Here is a 24,725-nt window from a genome sequence, read left to right as displayed (position 1 = left end):
ATGTATTTATTTTTTAAGGAAAAAAATCTAACTCTTATTGCTGCCAAGAAAATCCCAAAACACAGGAGGCCAGGAAATGAAGTTAGGCAAGAGTTTGTATGTGTTATGTATATATGTATTGTACATATGTATACACACATATATACATCTATTTCTAGTCACTTATGTATCCACACACAAGTAGAACCAAATCTTTATTAAGTAGTATAAAAATGACACAACAAAATTAAGCTAAAACATGGTTACTTTTTTATTTAAAGAAAAAATGATATCTTAATAAATACTGCAGGAACATTAACCAAACAAACATACAAAGTGACTTCAACATTTAAAAAATGTAATGAATGTTCTGTCTTATAACAGTTATAACTTATTTTCTTTGTACAATATTTAAATACAGAAAGCACTTGCCAGCTAGTTTTGTAATACTGCCCAAAGCATAATGCTGCATCAATCAAAGCATATTATGTGGGTAATACATCTGTATTTTGTGGGAAATGACTGGAATGGTATTTTCTTGCAGAGACAAAACAAAGTGCTTGTAAGACATAGAACCAAGTATTGTAATTACCTTAATCTCCTATCCTGCCACATTTTAATGGGAACACAGCTTTAACACTTCAAAAATGAAGTATCATCATTGGAAAGAATGCTCGTTTTCAACAAGCGCCAATAACAAACAGGTCAAGTCTATCCTTCTTCTTTGAAAGAAGCTCTAAGAGGAACTGGTCAGAAAACATCGGCAAATTGTTTGAGAGGCTGATTTATCTTCACCTGACATGAGAAATCGGTCCACAAAAGAAGGACTTGGCTGAATCTGGCCACCTCCGGTTCAGCGCTCACTCTCTAGATATGTACATGCTTGTTTTAGAGGACTGATGCTACACCCAGTTTCCACTTGGGAGCCCTTAAAGCTCTACTGTACTTCTGGCTCCTTCTCCTATGAATGCTATTGGAAGAAAATGAAGTAAGTAATACTCAAGGATCATCAAATATGGCCATGCTGGAGATTATCCATATACCAATTCAACCACCAGCCATGTTGACTTGAAGTTGTACTCATTCAGATTCAAAAAACTTTGCTTATAATCTGTGCTTTTCTGCTATCATTCCTTCACGCCATACAAAACCTGGTTAAAACTACCTAAGATTCTTTTTTCCCCATGGATCCTTCCATAACCACAACTCACAGAAGTTTTTATATAACTTTGCAGTTTCATCTATGATGGCACAACCCTACAATGTATTTTCTAAACAGGGCACAAAAAGAAAACTCCGCGTATTACCACTTTTCAAATGACAATCACATTGATGAACAGAAACATAAGACTGAACAATATCTGGCATATTCTTTCTACTTGATCTATCCCATCTCTTGTTGTGCTAGTCTGCAGGCCTGGAAAAACTGCAAAAGGCTTTCTTCACGACTATCTTGTTCAGCTATCTCAGGAAGGCAACATTTCAAAGCCTCATACAGCGTTTCCTCTCGATACCCCATGGGTCTTGATATAATTTCCATTTTAATGATGAGCTGGGAGGAAATTAGATCACATCCTCTGGAAAACCAAACTCTAACTAAGGTCACAGTGCCAGTTCCCCAGTGAGGAGGGTGTATTAATATTTTTAAAAGGAGATTAAAACATTTAAAAATTAAATCAATGCAGATAGCCATGAATAGATTGTTAAGAAGAAAAAGCAAGCGCCAGACAGGGTGTGATTTTCCTTCTCGGAGGTACTCATTCCCCTCCTCACCTATTTCTAGAACAATGGAAGCTCTCCTTTTTTGTTGGCATATCTTTCAAGTCACGTTTTCAAGCTCTTCAAAGTCTTCTCTTCCCACCACTTGGTCTACATGCTGAACCCTTAAGTACAGTGTCCCACAAAAGATGAAGAATATCCTTTAAAACAGTCGCTAAGCCTCCATCATATATCACTTTGGCTGCGTACTCCATTTGATCTTCACCTTTTCTCATTGGATTTTCTTGTCCTCCTTACAGAAATCCAACATATTCACATTACAGTGCAGCTCTTTGCTTTGTCCTTTCGTAAGTCTGTAGCAACTGTCGACAGTTCTGGTCTGCCAGGCATATGTGAAATCCGCTTTGTTGCCCTTTGTGATTTGTTTCGCTTAACATTTTTATTTGTCTTATTTACACATGCCAAGGTGGCAACGTGGAAAATGTCTCTTACACTGTTTTCCGACTGTAAGGCTGAGCATTCAATGTAAGTAGCTGCTCCGATTTGTTTGGCCATGTTTGCACCCTGGGAAGAAAAAAAGAGGACTTTTCAGTCAACAGCAAGACTTTTGGGAAAAGCCATGGTAACTTCTTCTGCTGCCTATAAAATAGCAAGATCACAAACATTCTATAATGTATTGAAATAATTTCTGTCAAATATCCCAGGAAAAATTATCATTCTAATTGGAATTAACCTTCTTTACAGCTTTTAAGAATATCTGCAACCAGGACTTCGGCCAAACATTAGGAACAGTATTCAGAGACCTTTGTCCTTTCCAACTAATCAAACAGTATTTACTGAGAACTATGCCAGGGCAGTGGGCCATCAATGAATTAGGACAACTAACTCCAAGCTATCTAAGGTGATTCAGAGAAGCAAGGGCATTAATAAGGAAGTGATTCACCATCATTACCAACAACAAGAGCAAATACTTATTCAACCAGTGGCAAGTCTCCCAGGGTCACAGCAAAACAGAGCAAGACACATTACCTCACAATGCCTGGACAATCCTGACTAAAGAAGACTGGTGATCTGAATCATTCCAGCACATGACAAAATTTTCCATTTGACTTTGGAAACTGAGACCTGCTCCCCATTCTGAGACCATCAAAGGTATTATTTTGTTCACTTCCCCTGGATTAACAAATCGTTATAACTAGCAAGAACTTCAGAAATCATGTAGTCCACTCCCCCAACTACATGGTTGAAGGAAAAGACAAACAAAGTAGTTTAGTAAATTGTCAAAGGTCATACAAGGTCATAGTTTTTAGCAGAGCCTGGTTTGGACTAAGACTCAACTTACCCTTTCTACCACATCATGACACCTCATTCTGACCAGTTCCTCTTTATTGGAATAGATGGAATGAGAACAATCAGCCAAGTAGATAGATGCCCACCAGAGTGGAAGGTGGAGACTGACATTAATTTTTTAATGGCAAGAACGCAAGATGGAAGAACATACTACTACGGGGACTTCACGTATGTCTCCATTGCCTCTTTGAAAGTCATGCTTTTTGGGACAGCTAAGTGGTGTGGTGGATAAAGCACCGGCCCCAGAGTCTGGAGGATCTGAGTTTGAATCTGGCCTCAGACACATAACACTTACCAGCTGTGTGACCCTGGGCAAGTCACTTAACCCCAACTGCCTCACCGCCCCCCCTCAAAAAAAGTCATGCTTTGAAATGTAAAACAAGGAGTTTCTAAAGGTAGGCAATCCCACCAATGTGTACAGATGGCAAGCATATAGACACGGCCAGGACAGCTTATTCAAATGTTCTCAGCTTTACTAATCTGAAACACAATCTGCTTCCATAAAAATAAAGACCAAGTGGAACACAGAGTGATCATAGTGGTGAACGCTAAGTAAAGTTCAAGATGCTTCAAAATAAAATCTTTTCAGTGCCTGGGTTTCCCAAAGAAACAACTGTTATAACAGCTTCTCCTAGCTCACTGGGAAAATGTTTATGGAAATTATGATGCTCTAAAACAGTCTTTTATGGAGTGCTCTAGTTTAATAGCAAAGGCCTTTTTAGTAGTTTATTATGCCACTGACTACAAAGCAAGATTAACTCTCTTAAAGGGTATTATTGAGTCTGAAGGGGTGCTATCTTAAATCCATAGATCTCACCCAGTGAAACTGCAGAGATACTTAACTGGGGAAGAATAGAGGTGACTATGTATGCAGTGATGCAATATCAGATAGTTAGCAAATTGAATGAGGTAGTATGCCATCTTTGAATTACAATTCATTCGTTCTGCATTTGCCCTATGGTGTGTATATTATGAATAATGAGATGCACGTTTAAAAGGTTAACTTAAATCACTTAGGAATTCATTGCAAAAGGATGCTGGTCTTCTAACAAGTTCATGTTTTTTTACACGGTGAGAGAAAAAAATCTTTCCTCTAAGACTTTGAGTTAAGTAGGCAGTACTAGAACTAACTAGCACATAGGCATGGCTTTGGAGGAAATGGGAATCTAGGTGGTAAAGTGGACAGAGCACTAAGTTTGAGATTAGGAAGGCCTGTGTTCAAATCCTGACCTCAGACACTTCTTAGCTGTGTAACCCTGGACAAATCTCTTTAAAAAAAAAATTCTCTCAGCCTTCCTTTCTTTATCTATAAAATGAACCTTTGGAACTCAATGGCTTCTAATATTGCTTCCCACACTAAAGCTATGATCTTTTGGTTCTAAAAAGAGTAGTGCTTAAATCAATCAAGGTCAAAAGACAAAAAGATAAAGAAGGTTTAATACGTTGTTGTTCAGTCATTTTTCAGTCATGTCTAACTCTTCTTGATCCCATTTAGGGTTTTCTTGGCAAAGATACTGGAATGGTTTGCCATTTCCTTCTCTAGCACATTTTACAGATGAGGAAACTGAGGCAAATGGGATTAAGTGACTTGCTCAGGGTTACACAGCTACAAGGTTTCCAAGGCCAAGTTTGAACTCAGGTCTTTGTGATTCCTGGCCTGGTGCTCTATCCACTGTGCCATTTAGCCACCCCCAAGGCTTAAGGTACTTGGGTCCATATAACAGAGTTACTTCAGGACACAGCACTCCTTCAAAACTTTGGACTAAAGAGTTTATTTTGATTGGAGGTGGTGCCTGTCAATGGGAAACATCTCCTAGCAGCTTTGCATCCATATCGGGAGATATACAGTTCTTTATTTTTAACCAACATTCATAATCAAAGCGACAGTATACATACCTGATCATAAGATACTGGTGTTTGCCTGTGATTTGAAAGTTCAACTAAGGTACTAACATCTGTGCGAAGATCAGACTTGCAGCCTACCAGCAGCATCTTGGTGTTAGGACAAAACTCCTGGATTTCACCTTTCCACTGGAAAAGAGATGGTTGGAACATTAGGAACATGCTGGCAGACTTCAGGATACAAATGAGCCTCTCTCTTTTTTTTTTTTTAATTTCTTTTTTCTTTTAGGCAATTGGGGTTAAGTTTCCTGCCCAGGGTCACACAGCTAGTAAGTGTCAAGTATTTGGTCTGAGGCTGGATTTGAACTCAGTTCCTCCTGACTTCAGGGCTGGTGCTCTATCCACCGCGCCACCCAGCTGCCCCAGAACCTCTCTTTTTTGCTCACGTTAGAAAAATGTTTTGTTCAAGATAAGGAAGTGAATTTGTCTTAAATGTCTAGATATACTAACTTAAACATTACGGATTTAGGGCCGGGAAGGACCTCAAAGGCCATATGGTCCAACCTCCTCCTTTTTTATAGAAGGGAGAGATCAACCTATTTGTCCAACATTACAAAGGTAGGAATTGACAGGGCTAAGATGGGAATTCAGATCCTCAGATTTCAAATCGTTTGTTTTTTGAAAGTGGATATAATTACATTACAAAATGCTAACATATATTATGATGATTCATTATCTGCTCATACTGTAGGAGATATATTGTTGGGATTTGTCAGACATTAAATTTTTTTTTAAATTATCAAACTACAGATAGGTATAGCAGGAAGATAAAAGACTTTTAAGAGTACTTACAGATGCCAAAATTTCCAAATTCTGAACCAGTACATCCTAGGCCATAAGCTAATTTCTAGGAGTTGATTTAAGCATTGCAGAATCAACTAGGTCACAGAATTCAATCTCTCACCTCTGACATCTACCATGGTGGCTCAGATGTTGTTAAGACAGCCCCAGGCTTGTGGGACCAACAACTCACTCATTCTTAGTCCATGCCTTGTAGGGAGGCCTCAGTGAACAAATTCACTTAGGAATGAAGCTCTTACGGTGTGTTGGGAACACTGAATAAGAAATCAGTAAGTCTGATTTTTAAGTTTCAGCTCTGACTTTCTGTGTGACCCTAAGCAAATGAACTTCTCTATAAAGTGGGAGTCTTAGTCTCAGTGGGTTTTAAGTCTCCTTTCAGTTCCATGAGTTTATGAATTTAGGGCTCCTTTTTAAATTTGATTACTATAACCTGCTCTATGAATTTAGGGCTCCTTCTTTTGGCAGTACCTCAAGGACACGATTTCATCCACATGGATACCTTGTTAACTGAGGCAAACTGCAACCCGTTCAGATCTTAGCAGATGGTTTTCATGAGTTCCTTGGCCAAAAAAATTAACCGCCAACCTTCTGGTGATGAGCCTCTTAGATCTTAGCTAGCCTGGTCCCCAGGTGACAGAGCTGCAGTTCATCTTAGAAGCTATACTATACTTTCAAGCCTGAGGGGATAGGTCAAAGCTGGCACCCGGTGCGTAGAGCCTTCCGGAACCTGGGGTCACCTCCACACCACAGTGAGGTACTGAAATAGTGACAAGATTAGTCACTTAAAAAAAAAACCCTTCATAAATCATGCAGAGCAGAGCTGCCTATGTTGGCAGTTGCTTGGCAAAAATACCTCATCACTTAGTTTGTTTGTCTTGGCCAAGCCAAAAGTAAACAGGGACTACCCCTCAGGATAAAGTCCTGGTGTCTGCAAGGTTTATCTTCCCAGTACCCGGTCTCCTCCTTTTTGCATTCCTTTCCCCATTCAGCAGTAGCCCCTCCTACCACTTCAGACACCCAGTGCCTTCCATTCCTCTGCCACCTCTTCCCTAACAACAGGAAAAGTTGCTGATAGAATCATGTATGCTTGCAGACTGACTGGTTACACTTTAACTGAACTTCATTCACTAATTTTTTTGTTTGCTTTAATCTCTAACTAAAAAACAGGCCTCTCCTCTTATTATCTTTCATTGTAGGAAGTTTTTCCAACAGCCAGCATAGTGCCTGGCACATAGTAGGTGCTTAAAGAAATACTTGTTGAATTATTGATAAAGAATTTCAGATATCAAACAAAACAGGGATAAGGAGATTGTGTGTGAGGGAGATTTGAGAGAGAAAGGTTCTAAATGAGGTGGAGGGGGGCAGCGAGGGGGCACAGTGGATAGAGTTCCAGCCTTGGAGTCAGAAGGACCTGAGTTCAAATCCGGCTTCAGACACTTGACACTTACTAGCTGTGCGACCCTGGGTGAGTCACTTAACCCCAACTGCCTTGCCAAAAAGCAAAAATAAATAAATAAGTAAATGAAAATAAACTAGGTGGAGCTCCTACTTGGTTACCTCTGAAAATAACTGATTCTTTTGAGGTTAACTAAGGGAGAGCAAAGGCTCAGTCATGCTTTCTATACTCAAATATTTCCCCACAGGATAATGGGCTGTCCTGGCTGAGGCTGCTAGAAATCTTTTCCCCATCTATAGAGGGTAACTTTATCCCTTCATCATTAGCTTCTTCTGGGACTGGGAGCCTGATGACCTAACAGCGCCCCAACTAGACCATAACCTGGGCTCATTTTAACCCAGCTTCTTCACTAAGGCTTCCAAATTCATAGGATCTTGAGATCACAGAACTGGAAGTGTCTTTACATGTGGGAAAAGAGAGGTAACTCCCTCCTGCCACCGCCCCACAGCCCAAATTAAGTGTTTTGCCCAACAACACACAGATAATAGGTATGAGAAAGGAGATTTGTACTCAAGTACCCTGACTCCAAATTCAGCTTTTTTTTCATTGTACTACTCATTGTACTTTAAATTATTGATGGTTTTGGGTACGTTACATTTTATCCATTTTTATACTAGAATTCATCACATTTGTTTCTTCTATTATCTTCTCCTTGGGTTATGAATTGTCTGATAAAGTGTTGTGTCAGATTTTGTCAATAAAGGTTTTCCTGAAAGCACTACGATGCCTGAATGTGGTCAACTTACAGACTTGAAAACCAAGTAGAAAATGGCAAACTTACATACAATCAACAAGAATTCTTATTTTTATTAGTATCACTTTCTAGCAAAGGTTTTTTTAAAAGCTTTTAAAAGTGTATGTTATTTTATAATCATATGAAAAAATTTTCTGAAGTAGTGAGATTACCTATATTTGTAATACTAGTACATGGCAAGTCTCCTTTAAAGAAAGCTCATGGTATTGGTGTGGCCAATGGAGTATTCTCTACAAAATGTAGTTACCAAGTCCAAGCCTAGAAATTAACCTCTGTTAGTATTAACTCTTCAGTCAGACTTCTTTGATAGGTCACATGGCACTGAAATGTGTTCAAATTTTTCAAATACTTGCCTTTTTTAGGACGCTGTCAAGAGTCTCTGGTCTACTGATGTCAAAACAGATCAATACAGCATCCGAATCAGGATAGGAAAGGGGCCGGACGTTGTCATAATAAGGAGATCCTATAGACAAATGAAGATGTTTTAATTTAGAGCTTAAGACATCTCTTCAGAGACATACATTTACTTTGCCCATGTAAAGTGAATCCCTTGAGTGTCCAATCATGTTTGCTTCCACCCAACATCAATTTCCCAAATTAGCATTATTACTGGCTCCCACATCAGCATCCTATTTAAGATGGATGTCTCACACACACACACACACACACACACAGATTGTATCAATAGTCCATTTTAAAAAATAGGCTCTTACTTACATATGTAATCCTTTAAAATAATAAAAAAATGATAAACTAAGAGCTAAAAGGACTCAGAGGTGATCTACTCCAAACTCTTCACCCAGCCTCCTGATTTTACAATGAGAAATTGACTCCCAATGAAGTTAAGGTACTTTCTCATGGTCATACAGGCAGTAGTAAAATGGCAGCAGTAGGATTTGAAATCAGGTTCTCTGAATTCAAATCCATTGCTCTTTTCATTGCACTATAGATCAGAGGTCAAAGGGGGTGGGTCTAGAGCTCTGTATTAAAAACTTTAAATTAAAAGACAGATACCTAAAATAATAACTCAAATTTACATATCTTTTGTGGTTTGCAAAGTATTTGATATGCATTGTCTTACTGCTTGATCCTTACAACAACTCTGTGAAGTAAGTACTCTTATTATTCCCATTTAATAGATTTGGAAATGAAGGACAAAAAAAAGCAGGATTCAAATCCAGTTCTTCTGAATACCAAGTTCAGTTATCTTTTTACTATACATCTTCTACTATACCACAGTGCTTTCCCCTGTGCCTCTAAAAGAGGCTAATACTAAAAATGTGGCACAGGTTTTAGATGACCTGGTTTCCTTATTGACCCTAGTAGATGGGAGGTATGAAATAAGTCTTAGAGAATGAATATAGATCCTTCTCCAGCACCCAAAGGGCAATAGGATGCAGAGATTAAAGAGCATTTAAGTATGTAAGTAAGCTTAGTTGTGGGTAAGTTGGTGCGGGGGGGGGCGCGAGGGGGAACCCTTAGTTTAGCCTTTAAAGGTATGCTTATTATTTGAAAAACCAAAAGATAAATTTCATGACGGGCAGGACCAATGGTCTCTCTATGTCACCCAGCATTCTGTCTTAGCCAGTAGTATCACAGGCTGACTGAGGTAAGTGATGTGATACCATCATACTGTATTAGAAACAACAGGAAAATGCCATACTCTGAATGAACAACTTATTATTGTAACCACTAGAACAACAACTTATTATTGTAACCACTAGAACACTCATACTCCTCAAAAGCTATTTTTATATATTCTTAAAGAACCCAAAGAACGTTAATTTCTACAGGGTCAACATTACAACAAATTGTTTTCAATACAAAATTAAATATGACACATTCTCTAATTTGTTACTTGTCAGTTTTGACATGCAGATGATTTAGAAGCACATGTATCTTAAGTCATTGTACTGAGTTTGAAGATTCACTGTTAGCATATAGGAATTTGATGGCAGCATACAGGAAGAAAATTCAAAGTTATGAGTGTTTCTGGCTTTTAAAGTCACAAAGTTTCTCAAGTTGTAATGATTCAAGGCAAGTTGTACTTCTGACATTACTTTTTAAGTATGGAACACCCAATCTACCCTTGATGAATCAAAAGCTAGGTAAGTCAAAGTCAAGAGAAAATGAAATAAGGTGAGTTGTTTTTGCAATCTTTAGAAATGCCAATTTAAAAAACAAATTTCGAAGTAAACTTGATTCTACTTAATAATCAAGGTTTGATTCTACTTAACAGTTGTCATTAAACAAAGTTGAAAGCTATTTTCCCCCCAAAACACTTTAGATACATTCTCATTTATCATACCAAACTTGTGTAGTAGATAGTACAAATATTCTTATCCCCTTTTTACAGAAAAGGGCAAAGGCAACAAAGTGATAGATCAGAGGCAGGATTGAAACCCAGGTGTCTCCTAAAACTAAATGCGGCATCATACTGCCAACCTGGAAATTAAGGGCTTCTGCTATCTGAAGACTTTCTTGTATAAATCTGCTGAACTGAGTGGTTACATGGAAAAATTCAGCTATTCCATTTGTTTCACTGAGATAGCATAGGGCCAACTGTGTGCCTGTGAAGCAAGAGGAAAAGGCATGTGCCAAAGATAAAGAACAAGAGTGTGAACAAGTGAAGAGAGATCAAGCCAGCGGCTTGCAGGGTCTACAGCTGCTTGATTCTCCGGTCAGGAATGAGCGACCTAACGAAACAGGGGTGGACAGCTGGGAGAGGCTTTGTCTTTGCCCACGTACACATAAAAATCAATCTCCTGAAGGTCAAGGGGGCGAGAGGCATACTCATAAGGGCTCCTTTACATATTGCATCTAAGAACGAGACCAGTTCTGAAACTAGGAGTTAGTCATATACCTAACCTATTAAGATCATGATTGGGAATGATAATTAGTCTAATAATGTAATGATACAGTCATTTAGAAAGTTTTGAGTATAGGTTCTAGCTGGGCCAATAATATCAAGCCCCTAATGCTTGTGGCATTCCTATCCATTTCCTCATTTTAACTTTCAGGCTCAAATTTTCTCTAAGTCATTCTACTTTTCCTATTTCTAGGTTTAAGAGCTAATTTTTATAATACTCCCATTATAATTATTTGCTAATTGCTCTGCAATATAATTTCAAATTTTGTAGCAGAAATCTAAATTTTCAACATCATTATCAACATGTCCCTCCTCCATAACACACAGAATTCTTGCTCTTAAGACATTCCCCAAAGTCAGAAGGCTAACGAAACTCTTAGAGACCTTCCCAACCACTCATAATTAGCTTTTAGAACAGCCTACCAAGAAAATTCTGTAATTCCTTTTAAAATCTACTGGATTCTCTTTCTTGGAACTGTCATTTAAAAAGCCAGTCATCTCTCTAGGAAGGTTTTAGCTTTAGCTCTCACCTGAAAGGGCAGGATCTCTGTGAATTCCTTCTAACTCAAGAACTCTGGGCTATTAAAACCACTGCAACTCTACCCTTTCCTTCTTCTCCCACCAAAAAAAAAAAACCAAAATTCTTCACTAGACATCAATCCCTACTTCAGTATTAAGCCAGTGCTACACAAGAAAAAGCGCAGGATCTAGAAACAGCTGGGTTCCCACAGCACCTCTGGCAGTACTTCAGTGACCTTGGGAAAGTCACATTTCTTTCTTTAGCCTCAATTCTTCATTTGTAATAGGAAGGTGTTGCCAGCTCTACATCTATGATAATGTGCAAAATGCTACTTTGGGAAAAGCCTTATCCCTTTGAGTGCTTAAAGCATTTTCCTCTCCCCATCCCTCCTGTCTTAAGAACTAGAAAAGTTGAGTTCTCTTGTCACTTTGTTACAGGTTCACTGCTCATACTTAGCTATGTTCAAATAAGAAATCTTTTCTGTTAGTATTGGTAAACCCCCAGAGAACTTTCAAGATTTAGGCTTTGGCCCAGTCTTCTCTCCACAAACAGAAATCTTGGTACCTGGTGTGTTAGGGAGCTTTTGCATACACTTTAAGTTGTTTTTTTAAATAAACACTAATTAAGTGTCCATTATACACCATGCACTGTGCTAGGCACTTTTAAAATTATAATATCATTTGATCTTCTGAACAACCCTGTAAGGTAGGTGCTATTATTAGCCCCACTTTACAGATGAGGAAACAGAGGCAGACAGAGGTTAAGTGACTTGTCCGGGGTCATATGTCTAGTGTCTGAAGTGGGATTTGAACTCAGCTCTTCCTGACTGCAGGCCCAGTGCTCTCTCTCTACCCCACCTAGCTGCTTAACTTATAATAAGAACCTGAATTTACTTTAGCACATTAAGGTTGACAAAGTACTTGATATGAATTTACCTCATTTGAACCTCACAATGACCTTGTAAGCTAAGTGCTAAAGTTATTGCATTACCTTTATTTTACAAAAGAGGAAACTAAGGCCAAGAGAGACTAAGTGAAATGCCCATGTTCACACAACGTCTTAAGTGTCTGTGGTAGAATCTGAATCCAGATCTTTCATAAAAAACACTATTACAGTGTTCAACAAAAACAAAACATTTTCAGGGAAGCAGAGTGAGCCCTATCTGAAGTGAATCTAGATGAAATTATGATGCAACCCTATTTTCTTGTGCTAAGAAAACGTGCTTCTTTCTCAATAAAACATAGCACAAATTATAGAATGCCCTCACTGCTACTTCTATATTTCTTCATATTAAAAGATGTATATGAAAAAAAAAAGAGATGTATATGCACGATATAGCCATTCCTAATAACAGCAGCTAGATGTAAGGAAATCTAGCAATCCAAGGAAACCCACAAAATCCATTTAGCTAACTAAGCTCCCTTAGAAATCCTGTGGCAAAGTTTCATCTTATGTTCTCTCAGAGTTTTCATCATTTTTAAGGTCAGTCTTAGAGTTTCCCTTGAAAGTTGATGCTGTTACACAAAGAAAGCAAGAGTTGTGAGATTGCATGCTTTAATCACTAAACACTTGTTAGATAACTCACAATGCAAAGAAAAACTAAGAATTCCAGGAATTCCCTTGTGAAGTGAGAAGTAACATCTGGAGGAGAGAACCTTACCAAACTAGGTATCAGAGGATAAGTTGTTGAAAGAACTGTCCCGGGGGGGGGGGGGGTTTGGAAAGATTTTTATGTTGCCTTTTAAAAGTATTTAGCATAAATTTAGAGCAGAAGGCATCAGCAGAAAGAATGCTAAAAAATTCACCATGACTCATGGATTCTGCTTCCTAAACACTTGAGGCAGAAATGAAGCCCATTTTTATCATCTCAAGTGTTTGTCTTGGGCTGCAAATGTCCTGCGAGGTTCTATTTGCCCCTTTTCCATTACTTGCCTTCATGTGAATGGAAAGGTTCAACTTTTTCATCCTATCATTTCTCTTAAAGTGACACTGAATTTTTAATTAAATCTCATCCTTATAACTCTTTCATTTTAATGTATAAGAGTCTTTGAAAGGGAATCCCCCCCCAAGAAAATCCAAAAACTAAATGGATAAATAAACCCCCAAAATGAATAAGTATATATTAAAAAAAATGAAGAATTTGCCTGGGGGTGATAGGTATAGTAGCACATTTTTTTTTTCTTTCATGGGTCAACTGAGTTACAATGCTTGCAACTTGACACATGCAAGTGGCAAAGCAGAAAAGCCTTTTGAAAGTTCATGTCTGCCCATCTTTGTCTTTAAGATCATTAATTCTGGGTGAGAGCAAAATTTCCAACCCAAGAATAGTCACAAAGTGCCTCACCCTGAAACTAATTCTTCAGACACATACCTGTCTGCTTAAGTCACAGCTTCTCAGATAGAACAGACCATATATGTACATAATTAAATGTATATATACGCAGATTCCAGCCCAAAAGGGAGCCTGTGTGGATCCACTTATCATACTAGTTACAAACATTTTGAAACTTTAAAAAAGGTTGTCACTGAATGCTCTAATTCAGTATTTCTATTATAAAATGGGTCTTAAAGTGGGTAGTTTTCTTACTACTTTAAGGAATTTAAAGCAAACTAAAAGTAAGACACTTACATATTTCAGTTTGGGCTAACTAGCAAGAAAGCATTTGTATTAGATTGTACTGAGTAACAGCTAACATGTGTTGACTGTGTGATTTGACCTGTTATAAGATATCACTTCTTCATGCCATCACTAATCTAGATGAAAGCTTCAAATTATCAGGAATCTTAAGAATGTGCATTAAGTCTACCCAGACCTTTTGGATCTGGCTCCATAAAAGATTCTGTTCAATGCCTTCCCCTTAGCCCCACCAAGCTGGTCTACACTTTTGAAAGAGTGCCAAGAAGGAAAGAAAGCAAATATGCAATACCCACTAAAGCTTTCTCCATAAAGAATTTTTGTTCATTTTCCCCCATAAAACCAGATTGATAGAAATTATGTGCAGATTTCCTTTGAAAGAATTTGGAGGCTAGTATAACACCATAAAATGGGCTAACACTATTACTTCTAGGGAATGCAAAAGATGTGTTCTTATAGAATTTTGTAGCTTTATTCAAAGTACAAAATTTGTAAAATCTTAATCCAGTTTGGCTAATGAGATACCTAACAAAACTATCATCTGTATAGGAGATGAAGCTGTATCATCATAAGAATAAGAAAAACTCATCATGTTAATGAGGAACCAGCATTGGACTTCTCTACTCAGTATAATTTTTAGTAGATCACTTTGAAGTCTGGTTTGAGAAGTGAATGGCTTTGAAGAACCTGGCTATCCATCCCCAGGGCCTCTTGAGAATTTATAGTCAAGCCCAACTTCCCCACACTGCCTAAGTAATATATTCATCACATTGAACAGAGCACCTTGAGGACATTTACAAACTATTTCAATAGAAGAATTGCTTATGCTATAGGGACTGTGAATAAAGTTACCAATCAGTGGTAGCAACAGAGGCATCTGAAGGGCATTACAACTGACTTTTGGATAACTGTTTCATTTTACATAGACCACTAAACAGCCATGAACTAATCTGGGTAGCTATTGGTCCTTGGTGTCACATCTACATGCAAAATAACAGAATTAATGAGCAAACATCTGGTTAATTTAAGTAGAATCAATATGGCCAATCTGGATACCTTATTTGAACATGCAACTGCCACAAATAGATAGGAAAGGATGCAGTTCTAAGTGGGGTTAAAAATGAATCTGAAAAAAATCTGATTCTCTAGAGATAGGTGCAGACTGGCAAGTGTAATTGAACTTTCCTGGCCAACCAATAGGTTCAATGGGGAAACCCTCTTATGTGGTCTGATGCATCTGTTAGTAGATCTAATTGGGAAGCCAAGTGCTATCAATCTGTGGAAACTCATCAAGATAGAGATCTGTCCTGTTTCAACCTAGCTCACTTACGTGGCCAAGTATAGTAAACCTAAGCCCTTGGGTCAAGTTTGATTTTGGGATTGAGGCTCCACATACCATTACCTACCTTTGGACACATCTAGTTCTTTCCCAGGCTTGTACCTTTAATTTTACACCTAGTATTTAACACAATAAACTCTCATACTTCTTTGCCACTACCTGAAACATGCTTTCCCTTTCATATTCCCACTGCCAGAAAACTAACCTTGCTCTCAAGATTATTTTACTTTAGTGAAAATAATGCCCAAGCAGAAGTGCAGAAAGGGGGCAGTGATTTTTAACATGTCTAGGGGAGAGAACATTAAAGTCTCTTTTTAAGATATTTATCTACTTTGAAAGTTCAACTAAGGCACTAACATCTGTGTGAAGATCGGACTTGAACAAAGAAGGAACAGATAGGTGGTACAGTGGATGCTGGGCCCGGAGTGAGGAAGACCTTTGTTCAAATCCAGCCTCAGACACTTACAAGCTGTGTGACCCTGGACAAGTCCCTAACCCTGCCTCATTTGTAAAATGAGCTGGAGAAGGAAATGGCAAATCACTCTTGCATCTTTGCCAAAAAAACTCTAGATGGAGTCACAACCAGTCAGACATGAATGAACAAATAAACAAAAATATAGGGGAGAGAAGCTTCTGAAATAATTGTTCTATATTGGAATAAGCACTGGACTGACTGCTTGAAGACCTTGGTTCTAGTTCTATGGACTTTCAAAAAGTCATCCTTTCTACAAACTCAGTTTCTTTATCTGTAGAATGGGGGAGGGGGAATCTCTTTCAACTTGTATTTATATATTATTATAAATGCAATGCAGAAATATTCTTTTAAATGTAGTAAGTATTTTGGTTTTCATATGACTGGAAATACTTAGATATTATACTGTGATAACAATAACATATAAAAGTATGACTAACATGCTTTGTGTTGCTCCTGAAGGTAGCTTATCCCATATATTTCAAATAAAACATTCTTACATATTGGTATGCTTCTAGGAGGTTTTCATGGGGAGAAAATGGGGATCAATCTTTATCATGATATAGTGGAAATTTCTCTGGATCTGAAGACCAGGGAGGTGGGTTCAAATCCTCAGTTATTGATTTACAATGACACTGGATAAGTCTCTGGCTCTCAGTCTCCTTATTTGAAGAATCTGTGAGGATTACTCCAGCTCAAAATCCTATCAACCTACCAAGTCAAATCCTACCCATTCTTAAGGGCCAGCTCAATCCTTTTTCCCTCATGAAATCTTCTTATACTCAGATCCAAAGTGATCCTTTTCTGCTCTGATCTTGGCACATTCATGTCTTTATCATTCAATAGCAATTAGTCTAATAGTGCCTGAAACATTCCTTATATGTATTATTTAACTTTTCATTCACTTATGAAAGGGACTGCAACTTATACTTTCCTATCTCCCATAATGCCTCACACAAGAGCTCTGCACATAATATCTGCTCAATAAATATTGGTTGATATGGTAATCACTGCTACGTTTTTGTCCAGATGTTCCACACATTGTGCATATATGTTCAAATCACAGTAAAGTTAATTTGTTTTGAAGCCTCTAAGGCTTTTCTGGATTTAATTATATGCTAATCCCCAGCACTGCTGTAACATTTCTGGCCCTGTTGAGAAATATTTCATTAGAGTGCTTGTCACAAAGTCCGTACTTCAAATTCGACGCACCAACTACAAATGGTGGCTGTAAACCAACAGGCATGTACTTTTTTGAAGAATATTTTCCTTAAATAAAATGGAAAAAATATACTTAATTGCCTAATTGCCTCTTGTAGACCTTTAAAGAATGCTTTTTAAAATGCTAATAATTTTCAGAAAATGTGCAATAATTGTTAGCTTAAGCATCCATAGGCTAAACAAAGCTTGTGTCACATGAATATTTTGAAGGATTTGAAAAAGATAATGCCCTGGAGGTCCCCTAGTAGTAATACATAATTTTCATTTAAAATTATCTTCCTTACCAAAATGTACTTTTGCTAGGTTAAAAATTGTTATTAAGTACTACAGAAAATAACGTGTAATTAATAGGTAATACTATTGGTATAAGTTACTTAGAAATACAGTTATCTGGTGATCTTCTAATGACTTTTATATCAGTAGGCATTTAGAACATTAGCTCACTATAGCAAATGTGAAACCTTTAGAAGTATTGGAAAATGTATGCTAAACTCTTGTCTAACTTGACTCCACAAAAAAAAAACATAATAAGCAACTTATATTAGTAATAGTTATAAAGCACTGTTCTGTACAGTGCCAACTGGATCCTTAAAACAACCCTGTGCAAGGATTAACAATCGCATTTTATAGGGGAGAAAAGAGGATATTGGAGGATGTGATTTGCCCAAAGTTACCCAGCTAGTGACAGGGTCAAGACACAGAGTTAAATTTAATGGGATTTCTGGTTCCAAAGCCAATACTTTCCCTGCTATACAAAGCAGATTCATATTTAAAACACAAACCCATGCCTATAGAAACTCAATTAAACTTGGAAATTATTTAGGTTATGGATCAACTATTATAATGTGGCTCTCTCTACCACCAGTGAAAAAGAAATATTGTACACTAAAAACCTGAGTACCATGCATTTCAAGAGCTCCTGCTAAAATGCTTTGTTTTGTTTCCATGGAACCATGGGTCAGTCAGTCTTTTGAGTAGGTTCTGCTCATCTGTTGTATTTGCTCTTTAAGGGTACTAGACACTGACTGGTAAATTCCCTCTTGTGGCAAATTCAATTAGAAAACAATTTTCTTCTTACCATTGGAAATGGATACACTGGACAGCCCTGGCTAAAACAATGCAAAGTGATATAGGACTGTTTTTTTCAGGGCTCACAAATAAAAATGGAATTATTTCAAGAATACTCTAAGTGAAATTCATTATATTTCATAAACCTCAAAACAGTGAGAGTTTTACTCCCTTCTCCCTGATAGGGTCAGACCTAATGACTCCTATTCTTTCTGACACAAAAAAATAATCCAAACATCCTACATTTCCACCTTTTCTTTCTCATTTCAGATTCTCTCTCCCATTTCCAAACAGTATTTGTGCATGGCTGGGAAAAAAAGAAAGGAGAACAGTTGAGTGGTCTACAGAGCTAATTTTGAAAAGCTTTAAAATAACCAAATCTAACTTTTAGGCATTCAGAGATCTAGCTTGTTTTTTTTTTTTTTAAAACTAAGTTGACAACAGTTGTTAATCAGCAATTATAATCCAGTGGCACCAAAGATGTGCAATTATTTTTATAACCTGAAACAAACAAATGGTCTTAGTGGGTAAGAAAATGTCAAACATTTGTCACAAAATAATCCTGTTCAAACATTTGTTTTAAAAAGCCTGAAAGAAAATACAAAATAGTAAAGTTACTTCATATGACTGCTTGCTGATGCAATGATTCCAGGTTGAGTGCAATGAACCATAACAGTGTTTATTCTACCTATGAATGACAAACTTGTTTTGTGGGATAGCCTATTCTAAAGAATTGCAGCACAGCTTGGTGACTTTGTCATTAAATAACTTTTCATTCATTTTCATATTTTCCCCTTGTGAATAGTTTCTTTTCTATAGATCTAAATTCCACCTAAAATTTCATTACTAACTCCTAAAAAGATATTTTCTTCATCTCAGTTGACATGGAAGCTAAACACACAAGAGCTTTGTGCTTCATTGAATAAAAAAATACAGATCTCATTTCAGGTGATTATCTTTAATTTAATGAAAGGCAATGTTTATAAAGTTGCCAACCTAATGTAGTTTCTTTGTGCACTGATTATTCAGCTTCTGAGCAGCAATAAACACCAGGGGAATCTAATCTACTTAGTGACTCTATGCATAAATAAATATGAACTTTCACAAAATTTGCATGTTTGTCAAAAGTCTAAAATGTGGCATTCTGAAATTCTCACATCTAAATTATATTAGTCTTCACATGTGAAGTAATAGAAAGACTGCCCACAAAATATGTCTTCCTTAAACCCTAGAAATAAATCTACTTTTTTCATTCTTTATCTTTGGAAATAGAGAAGCAAAAACCCCTTTGATTTTACAGTAGATCCAAAAGAAACAACAGTGATAGTTGCACCTCTTTCCCTCTTCTAAGAAATCCAGCTAGTCGAATTCTCAAAATTCCCTTAATCTGGCTCAATGCCCACTGATGACTTTTAAGGCTAGAACTTCCAGCCCTAAGAGGTGACCCACCAAATCTAAAAGCTGAGCCAAGCAATTGTCCTAGTGAAGAAGGAGCCCTGGCCAAGATGTGTGCCTTGCAAACTACCTTCCCACTGGTTTCTTATTCTTTGTTAGTTTATTGCCCTTGATGACCTTGGAATAAAGGGGGAGGGGAGCATCATAGTGGGTACTACTCAAATCAGTTTGCCCAGGATAAAGCATTGGACCTGAAATTAAAACACCCAACTACCAGTTGGTAAGTTGGGCCACTTATTGGATATGGAATTTGAGTCCTGACTCCTTTTCCCTGAGCGTGTCTCCTAATCTATAAAAATGATGAGGTTGGAGATATCTGTTATAGTAGCACTTGGATACTTTATTTAGGAGTATAAATAGAAGAGAAAAGCAAACAAATAAAAATACATTTTTTTGGTAAAGCTCCATGAGATCTTGGAAAATGGTGCATCCCTGTTAGTTTAACTTTAGAGTCAGGAATCTTGGTTCAAATCCTACTTCTGACTCTTAATACCTGTGTGTCTATGAAGAAGGTACTTAACTACTCTAAGACTCAGTTTCTTTATCTGTAAAATGAGGATTATATCTGTAAGTGCCTATCTGGCAGGATTACTTTATCTGACAGTATATTCTCAAAGTACTGTGTAAAAGTCAGTTATATTGTAATTAACATCGTAAGATTCCTTCTTTTCCAACTCTAAAATCCAATGAATAATGTGACCTCTAAAGTCCTTTCTAACACTAGCATTTTATGGGGGTTAGAAGTGAAGGTGTCTGTCAAGGCTAATTATCACTCCTCAAATTGGTTTTCCTACACACTAGACATGGCTAAGTTCATGGGGATAGGAACATTTCAGTGGTATAGGTGACTTTCTGTAAAGAAATTCCTTCTACTAATGCAGGTAGGCACCTTTTCTGCAACTTGGGAGTCTTACATGAGCTGCATGAAGCCCAGAGAAGTTAAGGATGTATCAGAGCAGGTCCTAAATCACAGCTTTCCGGGCCCCAGGCCAGGTCTATCCACTATTTCTGATTTTCATGGGGTCACAGAACCTCAGAAGACAAGAACAGGGCTTTCGGGTTAAAAGTCAGGAACGGAATTCTGAGAGAGGATGTTAAGACATGATAAAACAAAAAATAAAGAAAAATACCCCTCTCTTAATGACCTGAAAAGCCCCTACTTCTCTTGCTGCTTTCTCACTATTTAACCCAGAGGAGAGTGGAATCCCCAGGGAGAAAGGGGGCAGTGTGGTCTCAGCCCTTCCCTCCCTCTGCCGGCCCCCTCAGCACATGGTGAGGCGTTGTGAAGCGGCTGGCTCTCCAAGTGGAAAATGAAAAGCTGCCCGTCTGGGCTGGGATTGATTGTAGCAAAAGCGGAGTCTGGCACGGACTGCAGCTGAGAGAGGCTTTTAGGGAAAGGGGGCTAGACTTTGCCTCCTCTCCCCCACTGTGCATGCGCGGGCTTTATCACTGCAGGGAGCCTCTGCCAGCCCCTTTCTCTGTCCCTTTCTTGCCCTCAATATTCTGGTTCACACTGAGGATCTGGGCTGACCACACTGCCAGAGAAGGTCTACAGCTAGACCGCTACCAGCAGAAATATGCAGTCTCCTCCGCCTACTCCTCAGGGCGGCACCTACAAATAGCCCTCAAGGGCAGATCCGACATGCCCGCACTTGTCTCCTAGTTAAGTCTTCACCCATCCCGATCCTCGTGGCAGCTCAGTTTCGTTCTCGACCTCCCAGATCTTCACTTGGTTCAATTTCTTCTAGCTCCCCGGCCTCCATCCCAGCTAGCTCTCATCTCAAAGCATCCGCAGCTTTCTTTTAAACCCTGAGTCTAGCTCAGGCGCGCGGTGCAGGTTCTCTCCGAAAAGGGACTGGGAGACTTTAACACTGGGAGTTCTCCCTGAGGGTGGCAAGGGGACAGTGCTCAACTCTCAGGCTAAGCCACCTCCAGATCGCCACCAATCACCCATCACTGCGCCCCCCCCAGCAACTCGCCTAAGAATCCAGGAGACACCTCCCCGTAACATCCAAGTCCTTTCCATCCTTTTGCTTCTCCCCATTCGCGAACTGCCCCCAAAGCTTGGTTATTTACCCTCCCCACTTTAAAAGCCATGACAAGAGGGTGGGGGGTGAGAAAGTAGAACCCCGGTTCTGAACTCAATTATCCCCTTTAAAAAGAATCATCCCAGTAATTCAAACAGAACGAAAAGATAACACACACAGCACAGGCAGGGATTATTTTATCTGTATATATATCATCTCCCAGTCTTGAGTCCTGGAGTGGGCCTCACGCTCTACCCCTCATTCCAGGTTGCAAAGCAGCCCCTAAAAGGAGGGAAACCCTCCAGCTCGGAGTTTTCTCTCTCCCTCCCCCCACTACTCCGTTCCCGGCACCTCGCTGTTGTACAACCGCCTGCACATACTTTCCTGTCATCGTCACGAATACCAGGGATTGCTTGCGCTCATGTTACTTTCTGGTAGGTTAGGATTCCGCATGTAACCGCGCCTATTTGGGGATTTTCCTCCTCCCACCACCACCACCTTCCCCAGTTTTCCCTCTCATCCTCCTAGAAAGCCAGCAAGTTGCATAGAGAAGGTGTTCCCAGGTTCACAACTAGGTACAGTATAGAGTGGAAACTCGCTGCGGTTTGTCACTGCAGGTTCAATGACGCCGCTCCCCCCCCCCCACGCCCTTAGGTGTGTGGGGGAAGCGGGCCAATGATTTAGCAGAATCGCCCCAAGTTGGATCACCAAACTTTAGGATTAGAGACCTTAGCCCATTTCTATGTGCTGGTCCGAGAGTGTCTGGATTACTTCACGGATAGTTAAAAGCCCACAATCATTTCTTTCCAGTTTCTCCTTTCCGCTCTTGGTCTTAGGTCCCGGCTCTTCCTCCTCTCCCCTCACCTCCCCCCCTTATATCTTCCTCCCCACAAAGAAATAAAAGGCATTTGTTGCTGAATTGAATTCATCTCGACAGGAACGCGGGGATTACTAGAGGAGGAAAAACTTAAAGGAGGCACTGTAACTTGGGGGGGGGGAGTTGGGGGGAATGCCAGAGGGCGCGCTGACCTCAGGGGTCCATGGCATTGGCCCAGCTTCTGCCACAAAAGTCGCCTAATCTCAAACCCAGCACTCCCTACCCCCCAGCACCCCAGTCCCTCAGATAAAGAAACGAGCTCCAGTCTCAATACAGGTTTCTTTTCTTACCCGAAGTGTCCCACAGGCTCAGCTCTATCCTTTGTGTGTCAATTTCAAAACTGGCCGTGTAATTTTCAAATACTGTAGGGACGTAATTCTGAAGCAATACACGGAGAATACAAGGAAAGAAACAGGGAAATAGACCAAGAAGGAAAAAACAAAACAAAACAGGGTTATCTTAAAAGCAGGGCACCAACAAAATCCCCTTCCCCCTTAAAAAAAAAAACCAAAAAACAAAAAACACAAGCAACCCAACAGGCACCAAACACGAGGAACCAAATCTCTCCCTCACATCACCTCCCCCCCCAAAAAAACCTTTAGATTGACTTCCCCCCCCATAAAAAAAAATTACTCCAATATCACACCACCCTAACCCTAACATCTTCTCTCCAGATTAAACACAAGTTTTAACGGCAAGGAGATTAATCGGCAGGCTTCTTCCAGCCTCAGTGCCTTCTTCCCTACTCCTTTCTCCTTTCAACGGATCTTACAAGAAAGGGTGAAGGAGAGGAAAAACTAAGGAGGTTTGGACATTAAAGCAATCAAATTAAAAAAGCCCACTAATCTCTAGCAGCTTTGAATCCCTCCCGAACACTGGCAAGGAAAGGTAGACGTACCTCGGGGAAGCAATCCTTAGCAAACACATGAAGCAGCGCCGTTTTCCCACACTGGCTGTCTCCAACTACCACTATTTTGCATTTCACGTTCTGATTAGGATCCATCATAGATTTACTGTTTAATTTCTGACTGGCTCTTCTCTCCTTCATTGATCTTGCCTTATTTTCTCTTGGAAAAGAAATCTTCTTTTAAGAGAAAAATGTACAGAAATCTTTGCAAAAAAAATTAAAAATTATAAATGAAGAGGGTAGCCAGAACCCTTGAAGCGCACAGGCGTTGTGGAGTGGAAAAGGTTGGTTACTCCCCTTGAAACAAGTTTTATATCCCGGATTCCACACCTCACCTCCCCAGTCCAATTCCGATCAGAATGCTTTGTTTCACGCTTTCTGCTTGGCTTTATATGCCGCGTCTTCCAATCCTGTTCTTTCTCAATGAGAGAAAGAAACTGATCCGCCTCCTCCCCTATTATGGAGCCTGGGAGAGTGCGGAGTCTCCTTGCCTGTTGAAAAACTGTATGCCGTGCGCCCTCTAGGGGAACTACTTAGAATCCATTCAAGGCCAGGTTTGAGAGAAATCCTTTGTAGTGTATTATTCCAGTATGAGGCGAACTGTCTCGTAATTACAGCAAGTGCGTGCCTCCCGGAACAAACAAGTGGGAAAAAGAATCCCTGGATACCGGGTTACTTCCTGAGTAGGTGTCACCACGAATTTCCTCTTTGTTAATAGAAGCTAACCTACAAAATACAATCACTATTTTTTTTTGAGAAGTGGAAATAAAAAGAGAACCACCCCCTCAGCTGTTAGTGTTGCACTACTAATAAGCCTACGAATGGAATACTTTGCTCTCAAAAACTTCTTGAAGAGGCACACATACATATATATATATAATATATATGAGAGATATACATTTTATATGATAAAGACACATATGCTGTAGTTGTTCAGTCATGTCCAACTCTGCGTGACCCCATGGACTTTATCCATGGGATTTTCTTGGCAAAGATACTGGAGTGATTTGCCATTTCCTTCTCTAAGTGTGTTCCTATTTTACAGAGGAGGAACTGAAGCAACAGGGTTAGGTGACTTGCCCAGGGTCACACAGCTAGTAAGCATCTAAGGCCAAATTTGAACTCAGATCTTCCTGACTTTTGTACCACTTGGGTATCCCATACACAAATGTACCTATTATATGGATTTGTGTGTATACATATAGGTGTATATATAAGTATGTGTGTATATACATTTGTGCATACATATGTATATGTATATATACATATATATACATACATATTTGGTGAGTAAAGTATGTGTTGAATTTTAACATGCTCTTTTACAAACATTAGTAAAGGCTGAGAAGGGATTGTAAAGTTCAGTCCCCAGAA

The 24,725-nt window shown here is 39.1% G+C and overlaps 1 protein-coding gene across 1 annotated transcript; it reads right to left on the bottom strand.

The window, feature by feature from the left end:
- Positions 1-226: 226 nt before the first annotated feature.
- On the bottom strand, positions 227-23,758 carry RND3 (Rho family GTPase 3). Its single transcript, XM_027835219.1, has 5 exons — positions 23,343-23,758; positions 22,735-22,822; positions 8,315-8,424; positions 4,945-5,079; positions 227-2,262 (listed from the first exon to the last, which is right to left on the bottom strand). Exons 1-5 carry the CDS (start codon positions 23,490-23,492, stop codon positions 2,011-2,013), a joined length of 735 nt encoding a protein of 244 aa, XP_027691020.1. The 5' UTR covers positions 23,493-23,758; the 3' UTR covers positions 227-2,010.
- Between the last annotated feature and the right edge of the window lie 967 nt (positions 23,759-24,725).

This window comes from Vombatus ursinus, unplaced genomic scaffold (assembly GCF_900497805.2).
Source record: "Vombatus ursinus unplaced genomic scaffold, bare-nosed wombat genome assembly UNPS02014813.1, whole genome shotgun sequence".
Lineage (NCBI taxonomy): Eukaryota > Metazoa > Chordata > Mammalia > Diprotodontia > Vombatidae > Vombatus > Vombatus ursinus.
Note: the sequence above shows the minus strand (reverse complement) of the source record. Positions and strands in the feature narration are given on the sequence as shown.

What these genes read in the sequence shown, in the direction of transcription:
- RND3 (XM_027835219.1), bottom strand. Translation starts at nt 23,492, where the DNA reads ATGAAGGAGAGAAGAGCCAGTCAGAAATTAAACAGTAAATCTATGATG. An exon ending in GAGCCTGTGGGACACTTCGG is followed by an intron (nt 8,425 to 22,734) that starts GTAAGAAAAGAA and finishes ATTTGTCTATAG; the next exon opens with GATCTCCTTATTATGACAAC. An exon ending in TTGACAGCGTCCTAAAAAAG is followed by an intron (nt 5,080 to 8,314) that starts GCAAGTATTTGA and finishes TCTCTTTTCCAG; the next exon opens with TGGAAAGGTGAAATCCAGGA.